Raw genomic sequence first — 15,296 nt, 5'->3', positions numbered from 1 at the left:
GTATGCTAATAAGGTAATGCTTATTAGGTAATTAATATAAAGTATTGTTGAAATATTTTAAAATATTTAAGAAAAATGTTTAAATATTTATATAAAATGAAAACGAATGCACTTAAAATATAATAAATAAATATCATATGATGCGTCTAAATAAAATAAATAATGTTAATTTAATATTATAATGTTTCATTAATTTATTAATTCATTAATACATATGTCTAATTAAAATAAACAATGTTTAATTTAATATAAATAATAATTGAAATATTTATATAAAATATAAAACTATAACACAACAAATAATAACAATACATAAATGCAGTATAATATAAATGTAATTACAATATGATACACAGTAAATTAACTAAACTAAACAAATAATGTTAATGATTTAATATACAGCATAATTCAAAATATTTAGGTTTAAACTATTTTGAAAGAATAATTAAAATATTTATATACAAAATAATCTAAACTAATATACTTAAATTATAATAAATAAGTATAGTTAAAATAAATAAATAATAATTTCATATATTTATTTATATATTATAATATTTATAATTTATATACTATTTATTTTATATATTTTATATATTATATATTATATATTATATTTATTTTAACAGTGACAACACAAACAAGTCAATAAATAACAAACAAATATATTATATTTATTTATACAAACAGTTGATATACAGTGAACTAACAATAAATAAATAAATTAACAATGTTAATCGTTTAATATTAAATATAAATATTTCTGACAAAATGAACATAAGATAAATAAATAAACAAATAAAATACCCACAACCCTTCTAAGGACACTTTGTCTGGAGGAAATTATTATATTTTTTTTGTGCAAGTGATGCATATGTCCAACAATCTTCCTTCTATAATTATGCAACTGTCTGTTTTTAATATTTTGTTTTTAGAAACACTAATGTTGTTCCAAACCTTTCTTTCTTCAGTGGAGCACAAAAGAATGACAGCCTCAGTCACCCATAACTTTCACTGTATGGAAAATATTAATGCTGTGAAAGTGAATGGTAACTGTAGCTGTATGTACCCAATATTCTGGATTCATAAGGTGACTAAATAATAGTTTCTTGGTGAACTTTTCCTTTAAATCAATCTTTAAAAAATGTATGGCTTTCACTTTCTGTTTGCAGTACTTATATTACAGGTTGCTGGAGGGTTAATGTGCTGGGGACAAGCCAGAGGACTCTTCACTTTCAGGGATCAAAAGAAGATAATCCCCCTTCCCCTGAATAGATTAAAATGCAAATTGCTGTATGAAGTCTTTGTGTCTGCCCATCCAGATTACAGCTACACGAGGGTCTCAAGGGAGACAAGGGGACATCTGGACCCCGCTTCAAGTTCTATACCAGTCATTATAAAACATAAACGCTCTCCCCCAACACCTAATAATAGTATTTGTTCTCCCTGGACAAGATATGAGGCAGCTATTTTGAACAGAATTCTGTCAATGTCCAATTTTTACGATCGTATATGGAGAACCTGTAATAAATGATTATTATGACTACATACACTGTAAAATACAATAAAAATAAATATTATACAATAATTATAATACAACAGATGCTATACTCCGCTATAGAAGTAGCTATGTTTATATATAGAGAGAAAGAGTTGTTAGTTATGCTTGGAATAGCATGTTTGTGTCAGATATACACAAGGGTAATTCACCCTTCAGTAACATAAAGGTGAATCCCCAGCTCAGATGTTTTTCACTGAATAGCCAGAAGCCCGTCATTGTTGTGTTATGCTCTCGGTCCAGTCTGAGCACATTCTTCACAGGCTGTTCTCCCAAACAAAAGATGCACGTTTCAGAAAATTGGTAAACTTTAAATATCAACCGTTTGTAGTCCAGACACGAATCGGACGATCTAAGATGCACAAAGATACTGCAATCTACAAAAAGGTATTAAATAAACTTTATTGAGGTACATTTAGAGTTTGAAGATTTAACAGCACAGATGCATATTTTGATCGTGTTATAAAAATCTTGACTTAATTAAATCATTTACATGAATAATAATAATAGCTACAAAACAGCAATTTGGCAACACAGACACAAGTGGATTATAATTTACACTAATCTGTATTAAATTCAACATTCAGACAGGACACATTAGTCAGCTAGATTAGGCTTTTTATAGCTCACTTTTATCAGTCATTTCCTTTCTATCTGACCATCGTGAGAGTCAGCAAAAAACCCCAAAACAAAACAAAACTGAGGCGGCGTCAACAGGGACACTTCCAGTCCAGTGATCTTTGTTACATTATGGCTGTGATTGAGCGACAAGTTTTAAATATCAAAGCTACAATATAAGTAACACTCTTTTTTTTTTAATGGTACATATTCAGTGTTATAAAAAGTACTTAAAAAGTTTTAAAATAAATACAAAAATGAATCACAGTTTCAATCGAAGATTCTACTCAATGTTTTGTAAAGAAAAGTTCATGATTTAAATCTACAACGAAGGAACATCTACTTCTAGGACTATTTGGAGTGTCACTGGAGTCAATGTTCATGTGTCTGGCTGCAGGTCCCAGAGTTAGTCGGTCTTGGCAGTCTTCTGCTTCCAGGGGTAAATGAGCTCTCCTACAAACAGCTTTTTGCACAATGCGGCCCAGGAATCCTTAGGGTAACAGCTATAAGTGGGCGTCCGATAACACTGAAGTACAGAGCTACATTTCAATGGGTTGATCTGAAGGTGGAGAAAAGAAAAGACATTTTTCATTCACGTTTGCTCATCTGGGACAGAGACGAGTAAAGGACGTCCAGTGTTTGCGCTGCACTGTGAGCCGTACAAAGCTCATATCCAACAACCCTCATATCCATCTCACAAAATCAACAGGTCAAACCACGAATGAAAGCCAAGTATAAATAAACTATGAGACGACAAGCTGTTTTAGCAACAACCAACCTACCTCCATCATCAGGTGAAGAGGAGTTCCCGGCTCCTGACAAAGCACCTGAAATTTAACGCCCTCTGGAATACAAAGAGATTCATAAACTACTTATTAATCATATAAATGCATACCTAAGCGGTTTTCACGCGACCTATAAGTACATTCATATTGTCATCTCTATCATGGAGAAAGTTTCATTGATTTCTTTATGGCTGCTCACCTGCCAGTCTGTATGGTCTGCAGATACGAAGGCCGACGGCAAACAGGGGGAAGGAGTTGATGAAGTCCACACTAACATGAATCACTCCCTGAAACAGCACCACCACCAGACGCAGCTACAAACACAGGAACAAGATGCTTATGTTATCAACATATAAATTGAATATTTATGGCTTTTATGAATCTTTTTTTTTTAAATAGCATTTAGATTTTTACAATAGTATTATGGAGCGCAAAACCTTTTAACATTGATGAGATGTAATGTTGTTTTGCTAGTTAAAATAGGTAAAATATATTACATTTGATTACATTTACATTTTATTACAGTTATTTTAAATTGTAATAATATTTTGCTATATTCCTGTTTTTATTGCATTTCTGGTCCAATAAATGCAGTGACAGAAAGTATAAAAGATATATACTTAACTACTAAAAAAAATAAATAAAAAACAGGCCCCAAACAGTAATATACCATAAAATCATCAAGAGTCAAAATAATAGATTTTTTATTAGGATATTAGTTACAGATCATGTACCTAATGAAGATATTTTGTAAATTTCCTACCATAAATATATTTAAACTTTTCAAAGAAATATCTAGACAGCTTTAAAGGCGATTTTCTTAGATTTTTCTGCACCTTGAGATATTTAAATCGTTGCACCTCAGCATAATATTGTTAAAACCTATGACTTGTCTTGTGGTCCAGGGTCACCTACAGTGACAAAGAAACGCAGCTGGCTTTTGGGCTGATTTATTATTACGTTTAAAAAACGTTGAGGCGTAAAAAGTGTGAAGATAGACTCACCAGGGTAAAGACGAGGTAATACAGGGCAGTGGTGGGAAGCAGAAACAGCAGAATCGTAAAGAGCAACGTGCCAATGAACAACTGCAAAGGAAACAGAGCGGTGTCAGATGTGTTCTGTAGGGATGTGCTAAACAGCTAGCAGTGGTGCAGGAAAAGTACCTGGTCCAGGTCGTACGAGCACGAGTCAACCCTCTGCCTCAATACATTCCATTTCTTCCCCCTGAAGAGCCGCCACAGCGAGGACAGACCGTAGATCTTCAGACAGTAGAGTCTGACAGCAAAGATAGGAAAGTAAACTTCACTAACAAAGAAACTGCACTGCACTTCTCAGAAAAGATTAAAAGCCTTAGAATGTTGTGTCAAGGCTAATATGTGAATAAAAGTAACTGCCCAGGAAGATATGAGACAGAGCCTTAAAGAGATAGTACACCTAAAATTCTGTCTTTCCTGACCGTGTAACGTTCTTTCTAGAACGGAACTTAAACTTTACTTTTAACTTTCATACAATACAGGACTCTAGTGGACTATTGTTCCTATCCACCTGTATAATACGCTAAACAGCAGCCTTGGACACTTTGTGAAAACAGAAAGTCATACAGGTTTGGAATGACAAAGTAAAAGAAATATTATTTCTGGGTGAACTATTTCTTTAACAGGCACAAATGTAAGGGTTGGCACTGCCCTCTACAGGGAGCGCTCAAACATAACAAAAGCCAAGCTCACCTTGCCCCATACACATAAAAACAGTAGATGTGGAAAGTGAGGAGGGCCACAATGTCGGACAATATGGAAAGAGCAAAGGTCAATCCCAAGCAGGCTGAGAGTCCGACATACCACAGGATTCTCTCAATGAAAGGAGACATCAGGTGGATGTAACCTGGAGACGTCACCATAAAACACAGGTGTGATTCATTCATAGAAACACTAGGAGAATACCTGAACTGAAGATCTACTCACTGATCCACAGATGAATGTGGTAGAGAAAGAATCTCCCCAGAACCTGGTCCAGAGCTCTGTTCATCTTCAGTCCAGCAGGAGCTCCCATCAGCCACTCCAACAGCTCCTGGAGCTCTTTAGCCACACGCTGTCAGAGAACACAAGAGTTTCAGATTTTCAGAACAGTCTGTCTACCCATTTATATACGACGAGTTTGTTTGCAATAACAGATCACTTTTTAGTACATTTGATCAAATCCTGGCAAACAGCTGATTGAGGTTTACCGTTATTCAAAAAAACTGATTTACTGACGAGATGCACATAATACATCGCACAACCCTAATGCATATGCATGCATATAACAATGTGCGATACATAACATATACTCACACATGCACAAACACCACCCTTTAAATATTTAGAGTTAGTAAGACTCACATGCAGCACAACTGTTTTCGATGTCGATATTAAGAAAAAAATATTCTTGAGTGCATATTCAGCATATTGAAATGATTTCTGAAGGTTCATATGAAATTAAAGATTATTTAGCTTTACCAGCACATAAATAAATACTTTTTTACAATAGAAAATAGTAATTGTACTGTTTAATATTGTTTAATAGGAAAATTCTTGGCGAAAGCCGAAACAAAATTACACTCTGCACTGAAGGATGAATGCTGAACACTTTCCCCCTTATATTTTGTTAATTTTTTTACAATTGCATATAGCTAAAATGTGCTTTTTACTGTTTTGTCTAGCTTATTAATAAAATTTTTATTAAATGTAATAATGTTTACTTAATACTAAACATTTCTTAAATATACAGTTTAACTTAAAATGAATTATAAAAATGAAATTAAACGATTATATTTTTTGCCATTTTTTAAAACCCCCTTCTTGAATCCGTCATAATTTTTTCACTGTACAAATAAATGCAGCCTTGCTGAGCAGAAGAGAACTCTCTCCTCTTATTTTGTTTTAAAATGTTACAAAATAGCAGACTAGTAACAATGTTTCAGTGCAGATTCGGACTTTGAACCAGTTGTTTGAATGAGCTACATGCAACTCGTATCAGAAAACATGAGGGTCTGCAGTTTATTTAATCATTTACTAATTCAGTCATCACACAGCAACCAGCACATCATGTTATTGTTCGGCATAATTTCGCCTACATTTTCGGTTGCCGAGCGTCCTTAGTTTTTAACCAAATAAATGCAGCTTTATCAAGCATGCAGAACTTTCAAAAATATTAACAAATCATACTGATCCCAAATTTCCCACAATGTAATGTAATGTGTCATACTTACATCAGCCACAGGTACCAAAGTATCTGCTAATTTGCTTATACGATTTTCCCTATAAAGCCATGAGATGAGCAGCAAACCAAGGGCTATATCCACAAGAAAGGACACAAAAATGTTTGCTTTTCTGCAGAGGATGAAAAAAAATAAGTGTGTGAGAATATGATTTATCAAATAACAAAGGATTTTTTAATAAGTACCATGTTTAGTGTGTAAATCTATTTTGTAAATTAACATGAAAAATATTTTAATATTTTTTATGACAAGGCAAAGTTATGATATCTAGCACTTATCTAGCAAAAATTATCTAAAAATAATCTAGCAATAACTGAAATTAGTTTAAAATAATAGGGAGAGAGAGAGATGTCATAAGGTTAAAACTTTTTCAAAATTAGTCAAATGTTGTTCAAAACTATTTGAAAAAAAGCCAACATGAATTCAAAGAGTATATATCTAAGAATTAGTCACATGTAATTCAAACCTAAAGTTTAGTCTTTCTGTTATTGATGAAGCTCTCGTATGTCACTGTACCTCATAAATTCCATGTGTGTGGCAGCTTTTTTGGGAGAGAAAACAGTCTTGAAGTGAACTGCTCTGTATCCCGACTGAACACAGGTGGACAGCTTGCTTGAGATGAACAGCACTGGACGCAAATGTAAAACCCTGCAAAACACAACAAATTCTAAATATGATTTCTTTTTTTCCTCGACAGCAGGTTGAAGCCGAGACACATCAACTCACCTGAAACTGCTCAACCAGTGCCACAGAGACAGCAGCCATGTGAGGAAGATGCAGACCGGAACCGATGCTTGCTTTAAAAGCTCTGCAATAATACTAGCCTCCCTGCCTTCAGACTGCCAGTGTGTGAGCTTGAGAGGCCCGTCGTCATATTTGTCCAGGAAAAAGAGAGGCTGACTTTGAGCAACTGTCTGGAAGACCAAGCGCAGCTCCGAGGGCTCAACATCGGACTTCTGGCCGTCGTCCTGTACCGGGTGAAGCTGGGACAGCATAACCTTCCTCTGGTCGTAATGAATGAGGATGATCTTATCATCGGCGTTCTTCTGCTCCTGGTCCTGCAGAAGTTTGCCGTCGCTTTGGACCACCTGACAAGTAAAGCCTATTTTGCCAATCTCACGGCTCAACTGCAGCCAGCAGTTCTGAGGGAATATGGTGCTCAGGTCTTTTAGGAAGCTGTCCATTCCTTCTTGGCCTTCTTTGGGCATGCTCCAGGAGCCCAGGACGGTCAGATCCACCTGAGTCTGGCTCTGTAGCTCACTCAAGTACTTCTTCACCTGACCCGGTATAAAGGGGTAGTGAATGACAGCCAGTACCACAGCAGAATTGTGACCTGGGATCCAGCGGCCCACCAGCAGACCGCTGTCGGCAGTGTTACAGCACTGGGGAAAGAAGATCTTCAGCACCATGATGGTGTGCTATGAAGTCCGAAAGATACACTCCTGTATGGACAAAAAAACACCATTAAAGGGAACAATAATATTTGCATATGCTCATATAGCACCTATAAAGTAAAGTTTTGAGTTGTCAAGTCAAAAATTAGCATGCAGTTTGCTTAGAAGCATCCAGGGATCCAGCGAGGACAGTTCTGTTGTGCTCGTGCCCTTCAAATGAATTGAACGTGAATTTGGGTCGTTTCTATGGAAACCACGCGCTCCAGGCAAAACTCACATCGATTTAATTTGCAATCTTACCGTGAACAAATGCAGGGTCATGTTACTGTTTGTTGTAATTAGTAATTAAGTACTCACAGAGTTAAGTTGTGGGATTTAAAGGGCAAGGACTTCTCAGAAGTTGCTCTTATCTTGTAACTGACGACGTGCAAGTTAACTCTATTGTGTGCGATAACCAACGCTGGCATGCTCCCCAAAAAGTAAAATAATTACACTAAATCATGAGAAATAGCAGCCGAGGTAATAGTCTAGTTGTAACTCTTGTTAAACTACCCGAAAACCGGTTTATGATAAGAGTAGACAGACCATAACGTTCGTTTTGTTGATGGTCCGTCACTGAAATTCCGTCGGGTGAACTCAAGGAACATTTTTAGTTCCGACACAATTAATAATCAAGTAGCGTTTGATTGATTTGACGTTCTTTCACAAAAACAGGTTTAACACAGAAGTGAATAGAATATATTGATATATTACATGAATATATCAATATTGTTCAATGTTCATATGACCGATTTTGTAGCAAAGGCGATTAAATCAAAAACAACAATCATAGCTTGGCGTTTTTCTTTCTACAACCCATTGTACTTTTGTGTCGAAGTCAGCTGAACGAAAGCAGCTTCCAGATATACTAGCCTACAACAGACTCCAAATATAAATCCAGGCTAAAACGCATCCGTTTACTGAATGAGTCTTTCTGGTTGCTCGTTTTCCCCCTCGTTTTTATTTTTTAAACGACTGTTATGATTACTTAAATTCATTTAACGCGCTTATTACCATTATGAAATGGGCTAAATACACTTGCCTCGTTTAAACCCAGAAGAGTCACATGAACTGCCAGCCGGTGAATGTGTCTGAATGGGACTAAATGAAACGTTAGCTATCTTAACATTCAAGACAAAAGGGTCCTCTAAAAAAACAGCCTTTCCGTCCTGATAACAAATTCAGACACGATAAGACTCGAATTTTAAAAGGGACCTGAAGCAAGCACGAACAGGAGCTGTTGCTGCTAAGTCGCTCAACAAACGTAATTTCTTCCCCACCTTTTTTCTGCACACTTTTTTTCTCCAGTGAGCAGCTTTTTAAACTTCATATAATACCATCTCCACCTTGGCAAATGAGGAAATTTTGTCATAAAACTGCCCAAGTCTGTCTACGATGGTCACTAGACATTGTTAGCAACATAATTTGCCTTTTTTAAATATCAAATTATGTGTTAATCAATCGTTTCTAGCGGCTAATAATATTACTTTTTTTTTTTTTTTTTTTTTACAGTAATAATTACTAATGAGATTTTTGTTCTCCATCCAGCTTGTTAGTTATTTTAATTCCTCAAGTCCCCGTTGATGTGAAATCCAACATTGAAATAATTCCTAGACTTATTTTTCAGCTTGCATTCAGAGGATGGAAATACTTTTGTCAGGAGAGAAGATTGTAGTTGTGAAAGTTGTAGCATTTCATGACTTGCCCACCCACATCCCAATATAAATTATATTACTATAATTAAAAATCTTACAAACGTGTGCCATTTCTTTTGATAAAAGAAATCATACAATATAACCATATGTTAAAAAAAAATTAAAAATAAAAATAAACCTTTTCACTGCAATACAATGAGGATTTAAATATAAATGAGGCAGAAATATATTGCTATAGCATTTTTTGGGAAAGACTTATCTGGGGGAATGAAAAGAAAGTAATGTAACTAGTGTAACTAATTAGTGCTGCCAGAAAGTAATAAATAAAGTAATAATCCTACTTAAAATGTAATAAAAAGGCGAATAGTAACGAGTAATAGATTGATTTTTTGGAGTAAAAAGCCCAACACTGGAGTGATAGAGAGAGACATAGTAGAGTTTCCAGAAGATGGCGCTAGAGTTACATTAACAATGAAAATGCATGAAATATTCAACTTCAATAAGGATGTTGAAATAGAACCTAAATGGAAAAAAAACCCGGAATAACAGGAGGAGTTTGCTAAACTGCAATAAAAGGAAATACTATACAAACACAAAAGCTGTGAGACAAAACACATATAGTCATGATTAGTCACTGTTTGTCTGTCAAGGTACAAGCTTCCGTGGAGGACAAAAAAAGGAATTCCAGGAAGACCGTTCTTTATTTCCTATAACCTAGCTGTAACGTAAACCAGATGTTTAGTTTATTACAGTCAAACAGGGTTAACCGTACATACACGTATGCATTCATAAATAAACAAACATCATCTGAGGAACATAAGAGAATATATTAAATATATTGTAGGGAAAACAGTCAACGGGAAACGAAACTGTTTGGCACACAGTACCACAACGTGTATCCCGTCTTGTTCCAAATACAGAACAGATTTGATCAAAGCACTTCCACAATGTTACACAAATACCTTTATAGTATTTCAGTTAAGAGTACTCCGACAGCCCCGGTTCACAAAATCCGTCTCGTGATTACGCAACAGCACACCTGTGACCTATATACACGCCTCTCGAGTGAAGAGCACTTACAGAAAACACGCCGTTTTCAGGTAAACATCTTAGGTCACGTGAAACGAATACTTCTGAATGCAAGGGATTTTTTCTTTTCATAATTGTTTTTTTTCATTCTCAATAACTTCCTAATGATTCATTCCCATTACATGGAACATCGTCATCATTAGAATACTTTTATTATTATTATTATTATTATTATTATTATTATTATTATTATTATTATTATTATTAACAATTTTATTGTTATTATAAAAACAGATAATTTAAAATTAGCCGATTTAAAAAAAAAAAAAGTCCCAAAAACAAATGGTTTCGTACAAAAACGCAAGAGAAGAAGCGTTTCTGAACATTAGCTACTATTCAGGGAAACCACAGTAGGCTTCTTTATGTGGTTTGTGTCCTCTGGATCATGTGACTTTAAGTAACGTTCACGAAATGAAAGTGACCAGCGTTTATCTTCCTTAGATGATAGTGATAGCTTTTGCGAAAATCTGGCTAACTTTCCGAGACGGGAGGCCAGATACAATTCTGAGAAGGTTAGAATAAGAAAAACGAGGTTCAGCTCAATTTCTGCCGATGATAAACCGGGCAGCCTTTTTGAGCAACGTTGGAAATGTAGCCGCAAACGGTCGACCGGGCCCATGCCTGATCTAAAATGTCTTAGCCATGGTCAACTGAAAGGCGCATAAGCAACAAAAAAAAGTTTCAAAATTTGCCCATCAGCCACATACAGTTTCGACCCGTTTTAGAATTAGGTGCTTGTATTTTTGGACTCGCTAGCCTATTTCTAGAAGTAGGCCCGTTCCCCATTTTCATAAATAGCACACGGTTGACGGGAGAGGTTGTAACAGCACCATCTATAGGAAAAATCGCTACTGTGGGAGCGTGGCGCTTTGCTTTCGCTTTCGTTTTCCCGTAAAGCGCTGGAGTGTGCAGCTAGCAAAGATAAACCATCCAGGTGTGTTTGAATAGCAAACAATGAGTGTCAGCCGCACAGGAGCACGGTAAGGATCATTTACATGCACCTAGTTACGAGAAGCGATAGTAATGCTTCAAGCACGTTACGGATTTCTCCTGTACCGTGTCTTTATAAGAGAGAGAGGGGGGACTGATTGAATCAGATTTTAATAATCCGCAGCGTGTGGCTTTGTGAATGAAAACTGATTTCTGGCGGCGGTATACGCGACACGTCCATATCTGGATTTATGCATTTGTGTGCATGACTAAAAAAAAAATATATATATATAGACCAGTCATCCCATATTTTAGGCATCTGCAGAAAAATCCAGACAAGCCACGAACATGAAGACAGATGATAACGAGGGTGACAGTGATGGCTTTGTACCTAAATGTGACTGAAAAACAAAAAAAAACCGTCTAACACGTTCAAGAAGTTCCTCCATATGATAAAGAGAATTGTTTCAGGGAAATGCTCTGATATTTGGCACATGCCTGTTTGTTTAGATTCTCTTCCTTATGTGTGGAAGTGCAAGCACGTTACTGTCCGCTAGTGGTCCTTCTACTGTAAATATGTGCCTTTCTGAGAAATACAAGAGAAACTAAAGCATAACCAGTAATTGAAAGGCGAGCGTCTCATTGTGAAGAAAACACACCCTCTAATTTGCATGACTGGAATTTCAGTTTCACAATGATATCATTTAAACGAATTAGAGTCAAAAGAGTTCACTTCACTCCAAAACTATTTTGTTGTAGGCTGATGTCATTCTTCTCGTTAAATGGGTTTTCAAGGGCACGGTTTATTCACATGATTATGCAGACTATACATTTTTGACTCCCCTGAAATTGCATGCAAAACCTTTAAGCACATTCTGGGGTGTTTTTTTTTTTTCTCTCTTTTAATAACTTTGGCACAAATGCTGTTTAATAAGCAGAGTGCAACGCATGCTGTCGTGCGACTTATAATTTATCACGGGTTTGTAAGAAATGAAACTCAAGGAAATATGTTTGCATGGTCCGCAGATGTGGATCCATTGGATGGAAGTGAGTTTCATTTACGAGTAAGGCTTTACGGATCAAACCCACTGTGTGTCTGAACCGAACAGGACAAACGCAGACATGCATAATTCACAACAACAACAGTAAGGCAAGAAGCATGTTCAACCCCTAGATGCACAAACTTTTATATACGAACAGATAACTTTCCCCTTGCAAAAAAAGTTAGCATGTTTTATTGCTTTTTATTGTTTTTATCATCTTAGTTTTTTTTACCCAGTCAAAATAACCCAACTTCAGTTTCACTTAATGAAAAAACGTGTTTTTTCAAATGAACCCTTCATACAGATATTTATATATAATATAAATATTCTGTACTAAAAAAAATATATATGTTCTCGATGATCATTTACAAATCTGCCAATTGCAAACACAAATAGTAGTAACTATTCCAGATGTTCTGCAATTCTGAAATCATCATCAAGAAAACACACACACACTATATAAATATATATGTATGTATAAATGTGTGTGTGTGTGTGTGGGGGGTTTGTTATATCATACTGACACGATACCAATAAGACATTCACTTGGCCCTTAACCTTAGTTTTTCATTCGTACCTTTTTTCTCACTTTTCTTTGGTACAATAAAAAAATAATTATTATTTGGAAACCCGTGGAAGTTTAAACGAGAAGTGAAAGAAGACGCATTACAACGATCTTGATCGAGGGAGGAGCAGCTACTCCTGAATTGATTTCAAAGAAAAGCTAGAAGTAAAAGAAAGCAGGCAGTGGGCGGAGCCACCCGCGCTATATGTAGCGCTTTCAAAGCGCTGTCACTTCATTCTGACATCAGTCCGAGCGGAGCAGGAGAGGTCTCTGTCGAGATATAACGCTGGAATAAATCAATGGGAGTTCAAAAACAGCCGACTGTGGAAACGGCGACGAGAGTTTGTCAAAGGCGAAGTTTGACTGCTCTTAAAGTTCACTTTCGCTAAAACGGTAAGAGTCCAGTTTTACGCTCACCGATAAAACGGTTTAACGGACTGAAAATGTTAACGTCGCGTTGTGTTTTTATGTACGCTACGTTATAATAGGGCGCTTATGAAAACACACCGAACAAGCGAGCTTATCAATTAATTGTACGATGCTTTATTCACAGTAACGATTTTGAAATAAAAATACTTTTAAAACGAACCTCCATCGCGCGTTCTCGTAAATAAAAGTTCCATCAAATAACTGTAAACGCCTGATGTCTTGATAATTAGTAGTTTTTAGTTAAACCCAGACCCAAACGAGCGAGTTTGTTTTACACACTTTATTGAAAAAGACCACCGAGTGACTGTTCTTCGCTTGCTTTTCAACAGACAGATGAATCTCATCTAGATGACCTTCCTGTGGTACGGCATGGAAGACCACACCGGTTGGTCTTTCCTGTAGGATGGTGGCGCACAGTTCATTGGAAGGGAATCAAGGCACAGAAGAACCCCAAGTGAGGACAGAAGCCTCCCCGGAGGTCTCCCAATCCCAGCGGCCCAGGCCCGGCCAGCTGGCAGAGGTTATCCAGACACATTTCAGGCCCTTCAATTACGCCAGGGACTTCAAGATCATCGCGAAGACCACCTCAATGCTAGAGGAGAGCGGCTTCTACTGGGGTCCCATGACCGTGGAGGAAGCGCATCAGAAGCTGAAGAAGGAGCCAGTGGGAACGTTCCTGATCCGGGACAGTCGTCAGACCGACGTTTTCTTCACACTGAGTTACACGGCACAAAACAGTCCCATCAGCGTCCGGATTAACTTCAAGAATTCCAAATTCAGCCTGACGGGCAGCAAGCAGTCCTTCGACTGTCTTTTCAAGCTGCTGGAGCACTACAGCAGCTCCCCAAAGAAGGGTCTCGTCAGGCCCTACAGGAAAGAACCGGTGCAGTCCCTGCAGCAGCTGTGCCGCAGACGGATTATCGAAACATGCGGAGGAAAAAACATCGACCGCATCCCAGTGCACCCGATCCTCAAAGACTTCCTCCATGCCTTCCCCCATCCGCTATGAAGACGGGACTCGTTGCATTAAAGCGCTGCTGGAATATTCTGGAGATACTTGATGGACTCCTCGTGGCCCTGCTCTGTTCTAGGACGCAGGAATCATACTGTAGCACATTCTGGAATATCAGACTCGAACACTGCACAATGAAAGTTTACATTGTTCGTGAATGTTTACACTATACGGGAACATTGTGTTCCTCCGATTATATTTCTGCTATGCAGAAAGATTTATTTCAAGATAATACTTTTTATAAAAATAATAAATATATTTGTAAACAACTTAAAACATCTCCATTTTTTTTTTTTTTTACTTTATTTGCTGGGGACTCGTGCACTCGGACACTTGAATGGAAATGCTTGATTGCTGTTTTTATTACATTCACAAAAAAAAAAAAAAACATCAGATGGGAGTTGTTTTAAACTATTACAGTCTAATGAAAGTGAACTTAGTGAACACAAATTTAAAAATACTTTTATAATTTATAATTTTATATATATATATATATATATATATATATATATATATATATATATATATATATATATATATATATAAAGTTAATTATACTTAATCTAAAATGTTTAAATATCTAAAAAAATAGTTAATTATATTTAATCTAAAATGTTTAAATATCTAAAAAAAAAAATCTAATATAAAATAATAATACAATTAGAGATTTGTATCACTTTAAAATCTAATCTCAAACAACCTAGATCATACAACATACAACTAAATGGATTTTAAGCAAATACACTAAATAACGACCAGACGACGTTTCAAAAGCCTAAATATGCTATAAGTTTCCAAGGTGAGCCTCACCCTAGTCTAACAAGATTCGAGATTTATCTCTACGCCTAATCCCTGCCCACGAAACCCACCCTTTTTCTTAGAATCCGGCAGGTCATGTTTAAGCTACGGTGTGTTTTACTAGA

At 36.3% G+C, this 15,296-nt stretch overlaps 2 protein-coding genes across 5 annotated transcripts; one reads left to right on the top strand and one right to left on the bottom strand.

Annotated features, from left to right (window-relative positions):
* Positions 1 to 1,946: 1,946 nt before the first annotated feature.
* pigq (phosphatidylinositol glycan anchor biosynthesis, class Q) lies at positions 1,947 to 10,391 on the bottom strand. 4 transcript variants are annotated; one of them, XM_043235927.1, is made up of 11 exons: positions 10,268 to 10,391; positions 6,944 to 7,659; positions 6,734 to 6,865; positions 6,209 to 6,329; positions 4,923 to 5,049; positions 4,689 to 4,842; positions 4,125 to 4,236; positions 3,966 to 4,046; positions 3,161 to 3,275; positions 2,959 to 3,020; positions 1,947 to 2,735 (listed from the first exon to the last, which is right to left on the bottom strand). In XM_043235927.1, the coding sequence occupies exons 2-11, from the start codon at positions 7,624 to 7,626 to the stop codon at positions 2,583 to 2,585; spliced, it is 1,740 nt and encodes a 579-aa protein (XP_043091862.1). In that variant the 5' UTR covers positions 7,627 to 7,659; positions 10,268 to 10,391; the 3' UTR covers positions 1,947 to 2,582. The 4 variants fall into 4 exon arrangements, with proteins under 4 accessions (XP_043091862.1, XP_043091860.1, XP_043091859.1 ...); XM_043235925.1 differs by lacking the exon at positions 10,268 to 10,391 and adding an exon at positions 8,693 to 8,835; XM_043235924.1 differs by lacking the exon at positions 10,268 to 10,391 and adding an exon at positions 7,969 to 8,247.
* A 2,501-nt stretch (positions 10,392 to 12,892) lies between these two features.
* Positions 12,893 to 14,649, top strand: socs1a (suppressor of cytokine signaling 1a). Its single transcript, XM_043235960.1, has 2 exons — positions 12,893 to 13,325; positions 13,691 to 14,649. Exon 2 carries the CDS (start codon positions 13,765 to 13,767, stop codon positions 14,368 to 14,370), a length of 606 nt encoding a protein of 201 aa, XP_043091895.1. The 5' UTR covers positions 12,893 to 13,325; positions 13,691 to 13,764; the 3' UTR covers positions 14,371 to 14,649.
* The last annotated feature ends 647 nt before the right edge of the window (positions 14,650 to 15,296 follow it).

Source organism: Puntigrus tetrazona, chromosome 3 (assembly GCF_018831695.1).
Source record: "Puntigrus tetrazona isolate hp1 chromosome 3, ASM1883169v1, whole genome shotgun sequence".
Taxonomy (NCBI): Eukaryota; Metazoa; Chordata; class Actinopteri; order Cypriniformes; family Cyprinidae; genus Puntigrus; species Puntigrus tetrazona.
This window is presented reverse-complemented; position numbering and strand designations above follow the sequence as displayed.